This window comes from Diadema antillarum, unplaced genomic scaffold (assembly GCF_040938485.1).
Source record: "Diadema antillarum isolate AM-2024a unplaced genomic scaffold, OU_Dant_1.0 scf00000098, whole genome shotgun sequence".
NCBI classification, from domain to species: Eukaryota; Metazoa; Echinodermata; class Echinoidea; order Diadematoida; family Diadematidae; genus Diadema; species Diadema antillarum.
This window is the reverse complement of record NW_027270987.1, coordinates 892876-905691: the sequence shown is the minus strand read 5'-3', so window position 1 is coordinate 905691 and position 12816 is coordinate 892876. Positions and strand designations below refer to the sequence as shown.

Genomic DNA, 12816 nt, shown 5'->3' with positions numbered 1-12816 from the left:
GCGCACTATTACACTAGCAGACGGGCGACATTTTCATGTATTGTTAAATTTGCAGTCCAACAGTGATTCGCAAAATTCACAAAAATTAAACCCTTACGAAAATAATAGCTTTAAACAGTATTTTCTGTATTCATAGAGGAAAATGAGAGATTGATGTCACTTTTCTATTCTCATTCAATTCATCTTCGTTACAGAGGGGCTGATATGACTGATGATAAATACAAAGACAATATAAAGATCTGTGTGTGTACTCGAAGCGTATCACATCTCCACCAATATTGTCTGCAGTGATGATGGAATGGACAGATGTACTGTAGAATGTAGCGTTTGGGACCACACGTACAATGCTTCAATCACATTTCCCTCCTCATGCACACACAGTCGTTCTAGCACACACAAAACTAATGAACAAAACTGCGCATTGATCTCCCTCCTTGCATCGAGGAATGTGTTAAACAGGGCACGATCCGACCTTCACCATTCTCTCCCTCCTATCTCCAGCATCCTGCATACCACAAAATATAATTTCCTTTCTTTCAGTAGCTGGAATCCCCTCTCACGCCAGATCATGTATGGCTGGGTATCGCCACATTTTACATCCTGTATTCGGGCTGGCCATTTAGAGTACTTGTGCCCTTAGCAGACAAGTTCTGTTTCCGTGAAAAAAAGATGTGATTATACACATTGTAAAGCAAGAACATGGTGCATCCACGCATATCAAAAGAAATTGGCTTGGCAGAGTTGTGTATACGAACTGTGCTATCCAGAAATACTTTCATCTGACCTACATGTAACATCCTTTAAATTCTACCTGATATTGGATCCAACCATTCAGAATAACAATCTACTACATATATTGGCTCTTTCATACCATTAGCAAATACATGTTGTACATCATATCTGATGTCAATAACATTGTAAACTACTGACACAGTAGTCAGTGAGAGGATGAAACTTCTTCATGTCCTTTGAATACACAGCCAGGGCACGACATTAGCGATGGTCCAGTGGCCCGGTGGCCCAGTGCCACTAAAGATTGGTGTAAGGTCAAAAAATTTATCTTTTGGTGGCCCGACTGGGCAACTAAGATTAAAAATTGACCGTTACTCTTGCTTCTAGTTCGGGCCACTACATATCTTTTTCAGCGTATCAGGGCAATTACCCCCCCCTCCCCCCCCCCCTCCCCCCCCCGGCTAAATACTGGTTAGTGGTAAGGTTAGAGCAAAGATTACGGTTAGGGTTAGGGCTAGGAGTTTGGGTTAGGATTAGGATCAGGTTCAGTATTAGGATTAGGATCAGGGCCAGGGGAAGGGTCTGGGGTAATTGCCCAGGGGGTAATTGCCCCAGACCCCCTTTTTCAGGCCACCAAAATTTCAGATTTAAAGATTACTACTCAGGGTTCTCGCCAGGAATTTCTTCACGCTTGTCGGCATTTATGCGCGTTGTTCTGGGGGTGGGTACGGAAGCCTTCGCTAATGCTCAATACAACACAGATAAATCGCCGCTAAAATGCCACTAAATGCGACATTTTCACGGAGATGTAATGAACGTTGTGAGGGGCATATTCTCACAGAAACAATGCAGAAACTCCATACCTTTTGTTAGCGGCAGTTCCTAAATGATAAATGAAAGAGAAGTAGGTGCCGATGGTGGAGGTTCCGATTTCTTTTAGGCCTTTCCTGTTTCACTGTTGCAATAATTAGCCGCCTCTGCATCGCAACAACGCGCGCCGTGTTGCTTTCTCGCTGTCTGCTCGACCACGTGGTAGGCCTATTGCATGCAGATGAGCGAGAACTTTCAGAACATCGTTGCACTTTCCTTTCTGGGTATACTGCGGTAGTTTGGCCGTGACATCAAAGAGATATCATACAAAAATGTAATGATGGTCATTATTCCGAAGGTTTATTTAATCATAAAATGAAACGATTCATTACTGAGTACTTCGAAGGTTTGTAATCGAAAACAACAACAACACCAAAGGTCGGTACTACAGATGAATGTTCAAAATAAAACTGATTTCGTTCGAAGATTAACAAGCATTTTTTCTTTATTATTTTCCGATCAACGAACCTTCAGAAAGGAATCTATCATCTATCATCGTTATTGCTTCAGAATAACAAACCTTCTGAATAAGAAAACACCCTTTTGGGGCCGTTGTTGTATTCCGAAATTATACTGGCAGAACATTCGAAATAACAAAACTGATTTCGTTTGGATATAAACGAATATTTTCTCCTTTATAATTTTTCTATTAACGATCATTCAGAATTAAGAATGTAGAGTATTATTTTGCCATTATTCTTTCGGAGTAACGAACCCTGAGGGTAAGAAAACTGTAACCGTTTTCATTTCTTCTTTATCGTTTTCCGATTAACGATCGTTCAGAATTAAGAATCTAAAGTATTATATCGTTATTCTTTCGCAGTAACGAACCTTCAGAGTAAAAGAAAACTGTAACCGTTTTGGAATTTCACTGACGGAAACGTTCGAAATAACAAAACTGATTTCGTTGTGAAATGAACGGACATTTTTAAAAATCATTTTTGGATTAACGAACCTTCAGAATAAGGAATATAGCATTATTTTTTTCATTAATCTGTCGGAGTAACGAACCCTAAGAGTAAGAAAAGTGCAACTGTTTTGGGGGCAGTTTTATTCCAAGTTAAATTTCACTGGCAAAACGTTCGAAATGACGCACTGATTTCGTTTTGAAATTTACGGACATTTTTCTTTATTCAATTTTCGGTTAACGAACCTTCAGAATAAAGAATCTATTGTTATTTCATCATTACTACTTCTGTCGGAATAACAGACCCTTATAGAGTACGAAAACACGCTGTTTTGTGCCGTCGTTTTATTCCGAAATTTCACTGACAGAAACTTTCGAAATAACAAAACTGATTTCGTTGTGAAATGAACGGACATTTTTTCTTAATCATTTTTTGGATTAACGAACCTTCAGAATAGGGAATCTAGCATTATTTTATCATTAATCTGTCGGAGTAACGAACCCTCAGAGTAAGAAAACTGCAACGGTTTTGGGGCAGTCGTTTTATTCCAAAATTTCACTGGCAAAACGTTTGAAATGACGCACTGATTTCGTTTTGAAATTTACGGACATTTTTCTGTATTCAATTTTCGGTTAACGAACCTTCAGAATAAAGAATCTACAATTTATTATTTCATCATTACTACTTCTGTCGGAATAACAGACCGTTAGAGTACGAAAACACGCTGTTTTGTACCGTCGTTTTATTCCGAAATTTCACTGGCAGAACGTTCGAAATAACAAAACTGATTTCGTCGTGAAATGAACGGACATTTTTTCTTAATCATTTTTGGATTAACGAACCTTCAGAATAAAGAATCTAGCATCATTTTATCATTAATCTGTCGGAGTAACGAAAAAAAAATGAATCTTGGTGGCGATAACTGATGCTGGTGTAGAGAAAAACAAAGACAGCTCGCTCAAAAGATGCTTCCTTCTTTCAGTTTATTTTCTCCCCAGTCATTCCTATCGTTCTCCTCCCATGAACCCCTGCCATGCAGGGACGATGAACAAAGCAAAATGTTACCGATGCTGCAATGAAAGAAAAAAGAAAGAAACACGTCTTCAAAGCGAATTATCTACACTTTTCAAGTTGAACAAATTGATTTTCGTAATGAAGAATAAAAAAAGCACGACCTCAAGCAGTGGGGAAACTTGATATCATGGCTTGTGGAAATTTCCATGAAATTTCCACGAAAGCCAGGTGTCAGATAAAGAATGTCGCGCGTATTAATACTGCCACCTTGCTTCAGTGGTCGTAAACAGCGTGTACATAGCATGTAAACCAACTGGGAACATTGATGAATGATCATCATTTATTTTCTGCCCGTGAAGGCCCCCTAACCCACCTTTTAACAAACCAAGCCAGAAGCACGTGGAGCATTACGTATACGTTGAACTTGAAAGACCATCATGACAGAATTACTATAAATTTCGGCCCGGAAAAGGAAAATGGAATATTCACGAATGACGTTTACAAATCCGTAGAAATTGAAAAGGTTAAAATGGAACGCATGGCTTTTTAGATTTAAAAAAAAAATAACCCATTGAAACTACCAAAACCTAAATAACAATTTGCATTTGCTTACTCCATCGCACGTTCTTTTTTCTTTTCTTTTTTTAACGAAAAATGGAGTTAATTTTCTCTCTGCGGCAATGCTTTGAACGCATCTAATTTTGCGTCATTGCCGATGGCCAGCTTCTTAAAGAATTGATACGAATCCTTTCAAATATACGAAACAAAGTCCAAAGATCCTGGATCCTGGCAGTGAATTTCGGTGGTATTATAAATCCTGCTCACTATCAAAATTTAATCATCTGTTCCTTGCGCCATTTTACCAACCAACTGTTCCTGAAAATTTCATCCAAATCTATTCCCAAATTTTGACTTATTTTGCGAATAGAGAGACAGACAGGCAGACAAACTAACAAACAAACCAAAGCAGCCCCCCCCCCCCAAAAAAAAAAAAAAAAAAAAAAATACAACCTTTGGCGGAGGGGGGCATGCATTTCATATCGTTTGTTTTTGCGTAACCCGACAACAAGCGTGACAACAAGCGAGCACATGTCAACCTTCCTCAGCCTCCGTCCTCTCTCTCCCTCTCACAATACACTGTACCGTTGTACACGCAGGCGGCTAGGTAAGTGGCCGGCTGGGTGCTTGTGCATGTGTGTGTGGATCCCAAATCAGAGCGCATGTGAGTGAGCAAGTGTGTGATGTGGTGTGTATCAGCAGGGAGGTGAGACCTCCCTGGTATCAGGTAGTACGTCGCTCTGTTGAGCCGCGTTGTTGTGATCGGTGCGGTGACTGCGTGGGTAAATTTTTGCGCTTGTGGAAGTATGTAAACTGCTGCTGCTTTCAACATCTAGCTTCTTTTCTAGCCAGATAATAAAAACTGAAAAAGGCGAGAAATTGGTCCGAACTTAGCTCGTCAAGCAAGTTACCCTTGTCGGCAAGTTCACGCGTGGTGTTACCCTTGTCGGCAAGTTTTACCCTTGTCGGCAATTGCTTCTTCAAACCGCACGCTTGTCGGGGCCGACAAGGGTGATATACGCTGGCGAGATCCCTGGTAGTGGCCCAAACGTGCCACCAGACAAAAATGTTAGTTAGTGTCGAGCCCTGTTGAAGCAAGCCAACATTCAAATAAAGTGCAAATATTCAAAGACACATCACAGAAATGTCATTGACGGTATTTTATACCTGTGATCATGATACAAGTACAAATGTATCTATAGGCATTTGTCTTTTAAAAGACATAACCTTGATTCTAATGCATTCAAGCTTCACAGGACTACTTGAAAACACACAGTGATAACAATCCATGACCAGTAATGTTCTCTTTAATTTTTATTCTTTTGGTGAATGGGCCAGTCTACACATGACCAGTAATGTTCTCTTTAATTTTTTTCCTTTTGGTGAATGGGCCAGTCTATACATGTACAATGTACCTGCATTCATCGTGCCAATTGGAAAGGTGGCAGCATTTCCAGCAGGAAATGAGTACTCCAGTTCTTATCACAGTAACAGGTTGGAGCAGGGTCCATTGCTATAACAGATTTATGGTGTTCGTTGGAATCGATCCCGAGGTACCTGCCAACCAATTGTATTCAGATTTTTCTTGAAATCTCCCTCCATTCTCTAGATAGTTTATTTAATGATTTCCACTTGCTTCCTTGTCCATTGTTCAACTACCAAGTAACACAGGAGTTATGGATGTCCTGCCCTAGGAATATTTGAAATCACGAACTACAGAGCTGTCTTTTAACATATCGTTTTTCATTTGTAAGTCACATGTTCACCTGCAGATCTATTTCAATAAAACTGTCGAATTTGATCAATTTTATTTGGAGGAGGTGATAATTAGGGTTAGTGACCAATAACATTACAAGGGTTGCCATCAAGGGAAAAAAGTTTAAATTCCCAACTATTCATGTATGGAACTGACAGAGTGTGAACCAACATGATAGGTGTATTTGGTCAGTGACACAGTGAACGCCAGTTTCGCGAAAATTTCATGCCGCGAAAAAGGCTGTCAGCTCCAAATGCAACATCATTCTCATGTTTCAGAAATGGGTAGAAATGGAACTGTCAGGCTTAAAAACTTCACAAAAAAATGACAACAACACAAGGAAAGAAGAAAACATGGCCACTGGATTTCTGAACATAAAACCACAAACCAGCAGGTCTTTGTAGCTCTTTTTGGCAGTAGACCCCAAGTTGAAACCACATTCCAGCTGCTGTCAAAACACACTACAGCCTAATCTGAGGACAAACCCCCAAAATGCAGCTTTTTTGGGGACAAGGTGTGAGTCACCGGGCGTGCATACTTCGCTTCTCGACCGGCATACAAAGGGTTGAAAATGAAAGTACAACTTTGAAACAGAGAGGGGACAAAGCCACCGCCTCTTGCTGGAGTGAATGGTACTCCACATCATACCCATGTGATAGCAGAACAAAGAACAGGTCTACTATAGTATAATTAGAATGGCTTCCAAATGCCACTACTAGTCCTACTACACACCCCTCATGAAATATTTGCTTTCAAACCACTAATAATGAACATGCAGTTTTGGGTGTTTTACCAACAACTTCCCTCATATCAGCCTATATTTCACATATTCTACTGTATCTCTCTCTCTCTCCCTCCCTTTCCTTTTTTTTCCCCCGTAAATGAATCCTCGCACTGTTTCCCTTCTCACTACAAGTCCATCAAGGCACTATGATTTTCATTTATTTATTTATTTTTGTCTCCTAAATGTGCTTGCAGGATATTTCATATCAATAAAAACATGCCACTTAAAATAAATTAAGTTTATTTGGCTCAGTATCCATAACTTATGGCTAGATAAAGCCATCATGTGAACTTGTATCTACTCAGGCCTGAAAAAAAAAAGGGGAAAAAAAAAGGCACCACTGACTACAAGCTGCTCAGCCATGAAAGCTCTGTGTTCCCACAATACATCATACATTGGTTGACTCTGTGTTTAGGATGACTACTATACAGAACACATTTACTCACTGACTCGTGTTACTAGACCTTGGGAGAGAGGCTGCTGTTACAGGTGATTGACAGGGTCAACATCGTTCAGAGTGAACTTGGACAATGTACTATGATTAGAGGGACATACAATGTAGCATACTCTTGAATATAACTTTTTGTCTCATCCCAAATCTTTCATCTCACTATCTTTCACTGTACTATAAAATGAACAGGCAACTCCAGTTACAGCAATGTCCCCAGGACTGGCACATTTCTTTCTTTATAAATATCAAAGATTTTTTGTAGCTGAATGGTAAAGGAGAGCTGCGCATGCAAAGATATGATGATAATTTCGCGACCTGAATTTTGACTTTGTTGTATTAAACGACAATTTCATCATACATTCGTTATAACAGGAGTGCTCCATATAGGCACAATCACAGCTTTTCCATTAATCCATAGTATGAATGATACTGTCACTGCCAACAATGCATCCAGACAATTCAAATTCTTTGCTGACAAATGCAGAATGCATTCCTAGTCTACACCAGACTAGCCATAAGAGGAATTTGTAAAACTACAAATGTAGACCATGACCTGTGTCATACCCATTACCAACATGTTTCAAAACATTATCTAATCCCTAATATTTAATATTTCAATTAGTGCTTTAAGAGAAACAACGACAAATAATGAAGTGACAGTTGATAGGGAGTGCCTCAAACACAATAGGGTCCATACAGATCCCTCTCCCTCCACCCCCCCCCCCCCCAAAAAAAAAAAAAAACAGTAAAGATTTGTAAACAAGTAAAAATAAAAAGATTAATAACTTTTGCATGATCCATATAAATACCTTTCTGGGACTTATGGCATACATACACTGTACATGTACTCTACATGTGTACTTAATGTAAAAGCAGTGATGTATAATGCAGATTGATCAACTCCTGTTTGTAAAGTGAAAACAATTTGCTATTCATTCATCTTACCTACATTGTATTATCAAATCACATCCGCAATAAATAAAAACAGAAGACACTATAGGGTAACAATGACAACCTGGCCAGCTGGATGAGCTATAGCTGAATACCAAGTGCACACAGTCATCTCAAGTACTAAGCTGGTGTACTACAATTGTATGTACATGATTAGTGCATATTGGGCAGTATGTACATTGTACGATGTACAGTACCACACATGCATGCGGTGTCTTTTATGAAAAATAAGTTTTAATGAAATAAATTCATGGATACTCCATGTTTGGCACTAGTTGGCATTCTTAAGGTCGTGGAATGAGGAAAATTGTGATTTACATTGTAAGTATTCATTATGTATTAACATCTTTACTTCAAAAAGGTGAAAGATTGTGATGACAACACAATCCTTTATCAGGGTCGACACAATCCTTTGTTAGGGTAATCCACTAACTGTTGTTATGGAAACCAAAATGTTACATTCACCACTCCCTGTATCATTCATCTAAGCCCAAGCTTTTTCCAGTATCTATTATGATATAAGCTTCATACAAGAAAAGGAAAATCAGTAGTAATATAGATATTATGTACAATGTATCGGTACATATTACCCAAGTTTTTATGATAGTTTATACTGTGTTAAGTGCCTAACCTTGCCTGCTACCGGTATCTATAGCAAGTTAATGTGTCAAGGAATACTGTTAAATACAGTATGCTGGCACATTGTCACAAAATAATGTGTATTCTCACCATTTATACAATTAAAGCTATTTCTGCACTAGGTTTAATTGGTATCAGGTTTCATATTCACAACTGGAACAGCAAGAAAAGAAAAAAAAAATACACTTTCACCTCTTTATTTCCAATTTCTTTTTGTGATCACCTTTTACTTGCACCAATTATACACTTTCACCTCTTTATTTCCAATTTCTTTTTGTAAATTGAGTATAGCCCTGGTTTCTACTGTAGGTGATCACTTCATACAAGTGTTGCTGCTCATCTGTAGATTGTCTTTGTAGACATGAATTATAATAATTATTTTACATTTGTATAAACAGATGTTTCCTGAACTACTGAAGGTTGCCTAACCAATCAAATCTGCATTGGGTTGTCAGGATTTTACTTTGTATAATTTGTGATACCTTATTCTGGATGACTAACAGTAACAGAAGTGTATATAATCGAGAAATGACATTAATTACATTTATAAAATGGGTTCAAGAATGTAGCCAATTGGAAGCGCTGAAATGAGTCACGTGTGCATGCATTAATTTCTCACTAACATGCACGGCCTGACGTCACAATGTTTACACTAGCAGTGCGCACTCAATCAGTTGTTACAAAAGCGTCGCGCGCTACTATAAGCACTGTCAATCCTGTAAACAACTTCTAGTTCGGGCTGCCGGCCGGCCTTTCTTGTGCATAACATGTACATATGTGGCGTACGTACACTCCATATACGTACAGTACTTATATGTGCGGGATTTCCGAGTGCGACGTGCGTAAATGTTTGGGACGAACATCTTCGGACATCTTGACTCTTGAGCGAGTGCTACATGTAGCTGACTGGTATTGACCAACAAAGGTACGTGAAAAATGCTGTTAGTTTTCGACCCATTTTATAAAACAAATGATGCACAGGATTATTTTGAAATGTAAATTACATAACTGTCATTCCAATTACAATGAAGTACATTGTAAATAAGATTTGTAACAAAAATTGTAATCATTTATGTAAAATTATGGATGGCAGTCAAAATCATTGCATGAATAGTTTTTTTTTAATAATTTTATACTGTGAAGTTGCAGGTGGAGAGGGAGGGATTTTTTTTTTTCCACTGAAATCTCACTACTAAGCCTGTGACTCATTGACATTTTCATTCCGAAGTTACAGCTTGCAAAAGACACAGTGCATGCATGCAACTTTGTTCACCAAAATTTGGGGCAACAAACAGAACCTATATTTTTATTTTTTTTTTTTTAAACATGAAAATGGAAATAATCAGTGGAGGACTGTTGGTATCATGCTGCAGAAAAGTTCTGCTTTTAAAAGCCTGTACAGTGTGATAAATAGCACTTCACATAGGACCTATGCAAGATATAGACCAAAAGATCAGTCTGTATTTATCGTTGGGGATATGCTCCGTGGAGACTGCGTCTGGCTCCATGGAATCCCCTCCTATACAGACAGAAGGCTGTGATACATCAATGCTGCACAATGGCACTGGTCCGACGGTACCTGACCAGTAAAAATTACTGTCAGACCAGTAACTTTTTACGGAATCGACCAGTAGAACATGCAAAAACTGGGTACCTACTGGTCCGATGGACAGATCGGACCATTGAAAAAAATGGGTTAGTGTGCAGCCCTGGTCATACATCATACTGTAGGGGGATGCTTTAGCATGGAAACCTATTCATCGGTGATCAGTTATCACCAAAGAGTGTATAGAAGCGCACAAAGTGCAAGTGCTGTGTGTTACAATTGTAGTGTGTAATTAGCGTGTCAACAAGCTGGTAGCTGAGTCTTTTTCCATGAAAATTTCATCCAAATCTTCAAACAGCTGGTGAGAACATTGTATTTATGAGATGTTAATTTCACTATTTGAGCTTAAATTTGCCTATCTAGGACAGAGAATTAGACGTAATTGAGGAGGGTAAGGTACTACTTGTACCTCATCCTTTCTTCCATATGTATGGGGACAGTGGTTATGCATCCCCCCACAGCGATGATCACATTCATATGCTTCCGTCTGTCTCCTCCGGAGATCCTAAAAGTTTTTTTTTTTTTTAAAGCTGCTGAGAACTGCTTATCCAACAGTGGCAAACCAAAGGAGTAAAATGACTCCAGTGAAAAAATAAAAATAAATAAATAAAAACAATTTAAAAAAAATAAAACTTAGCTGCTAATGCAAGATTGTGCTCCTTTGATGTTGAATGAATCTCCCATGTATGACTGTGTTTCTCAGAGATGACTTAACATCACATTTTGTCAATGGTGGTCACATTCACTGTGTAGTCAATGGTTCCACGACATTTGCTCATGCGACAATTGCTCCTATAAAATATCTGCACGCACGCTAGGCCAAACATAAATTCTTCCCACAAACATTACCCTTACCCTAATCCTCACATCACACTTAACCTAAAAAAAAACTAACACAACCTTAACCCTAACCCTACATTGGCTATATTAGTCCTTGGAGAATATAACATCGGAGCAATTGTCGCAGGAGCAAATCATCAAATGTTGTGGTGTCACCGTACTCATGTGATGGACCCTCAACAATGATTACTTCTTCGAATGATGCTCCAATGACATGGATTAGATCTAGACTCTGCTCTGGGATATCGATCAACATGAAATAAATTTAGACATGGACTAGAGAACCTCTAGATCTAGAACGTCTAACGTTAGATTATAGAACAGTTTTATACAAATTATATGGGTGTCATTCATTGATTGATGGTTCAATCAATGACAATGTCACGCTTGTCTACTAGTCTAGGCTAGTCTAGACGCTAGTCTATCAGAGACTCCAACTCTCCCGTTTTCGACGGGAGATCTCCCGCCGAAAACCCATTTTTGCAAAATCTCCCATTCTCCCACTTGAGATTTAATTTCTCCCGCCCTGGCTCTGTGTCTGCCCTTGGAAAGGATTTCTTACTTATTCAATATTGCTACTGTATGTTGAAAAAATAAGCCTTAACGTTAGATAGCACCAGAGAGCGGCATACTCGTGAAATAGGCCCCACCACTGCGTATCCGTATAAATACTACGGCGGCTCGCCTGTTTATACTCGTGAATTCAGCCCCACCGTGTGGCGTTCATCGGTAGATAAGCACGGCGGTGGGGCTTTCTTCCACAGTATAATACTCGTGAATACGGCCCCACCAAACGGGGTTTACGCGAGATACATACGGCGGTGGGGCCGATTTCCACAGCATAGCATCGCACGGGTGCACGCGCACTGCGGTGGGGCCTATTTCACGATTTTGCCCAGAGAGCATCTAGAACCCTAGGAACTTGGCGCTTCGGTCTATTGAAGTGAAACTCCAGAGAAGGTCTTGATAAGTCTACTAATAATAATATGCATCCATGTGGCATGTCAAAATCTGAACGACCATCTGAATTTCCCCAGCGTCATTCATTCGACAGCTAACATGCCATATCGTTAACAAAGAATATAGGGCTTAGGCTGAACAGGTCCCAAGCCTTAGTGCGATGTGATACTACTATGGGACGATAACAATCCATGTAAAACTTCGGCTACAGTATCCCTCCTGTGAACTGGGCCGGTTCGGTGCGCAAGACAGCAGTGCAGTGCGTGAACCCATCCATTCTTACAAGCCCGGTGCGGTGTATACAGCCGTCGAAGCGAAGGGAAGGATGGCGAAGAAAAACACAACGACACCTGCTAAATTATTGCAATCGAGGACGGCAAAAGCAGACATTTAAAGATCATGAGGTACTTACTTGATCTGTTTTCGTACTGTCCTCCATGGTGAATTTCATGTAGTCAGTGTGGCCGTTGTCACAGCTGGGACTTTCGGTTACGAACGGTCCAGCAGAATACCCACTGCTGCTGCTCCAGGTCGCCATTTTGTCTCTCATCGGAGAACTCCTAAATCACGTGACCTGTGATAGCTGGTTGGATTTCTTGGGAGCTATTTCTCATCTCATGTTATCCTATTCCGAACTGTCAAATATTGTTAGAACATCATGCTTTAGCTCAGCTTTACTGTCTCGCAAGCTCCGTTAAAAACCATCTCCGTAACAGTTCTCTAAATCCTTCACAAATTATTTGGCTA

At 39.6% G+C, this 12816-nt stretch overlaps 1 protein-coding gene across 2 annotated transcripts in view; it reads right to left on the bottom strand.

Moving 5' to 3' along the window:
- The window catches only part of LOC139718675 (serine/threonine-protein kinase A-Raf-like), a 74418-nt gene extending 61811 nt beyond the window's left edge, over positions 1-12607 (bottom strand). For both annotated transcript variants that reach the window (XM_071630132.1, XM_071630134.1), the window contains exon 1: positions 12482-12607. In XM_071630132.1, coding sequence (XP_071486233.1) covers positions 12482-12607 — 126 coding nt within the window. The remainder of the gene's footprint in view (positions 1-12481) is intronic.
- Positions 12608-12816: the final 209 nt, after the last annotated feature.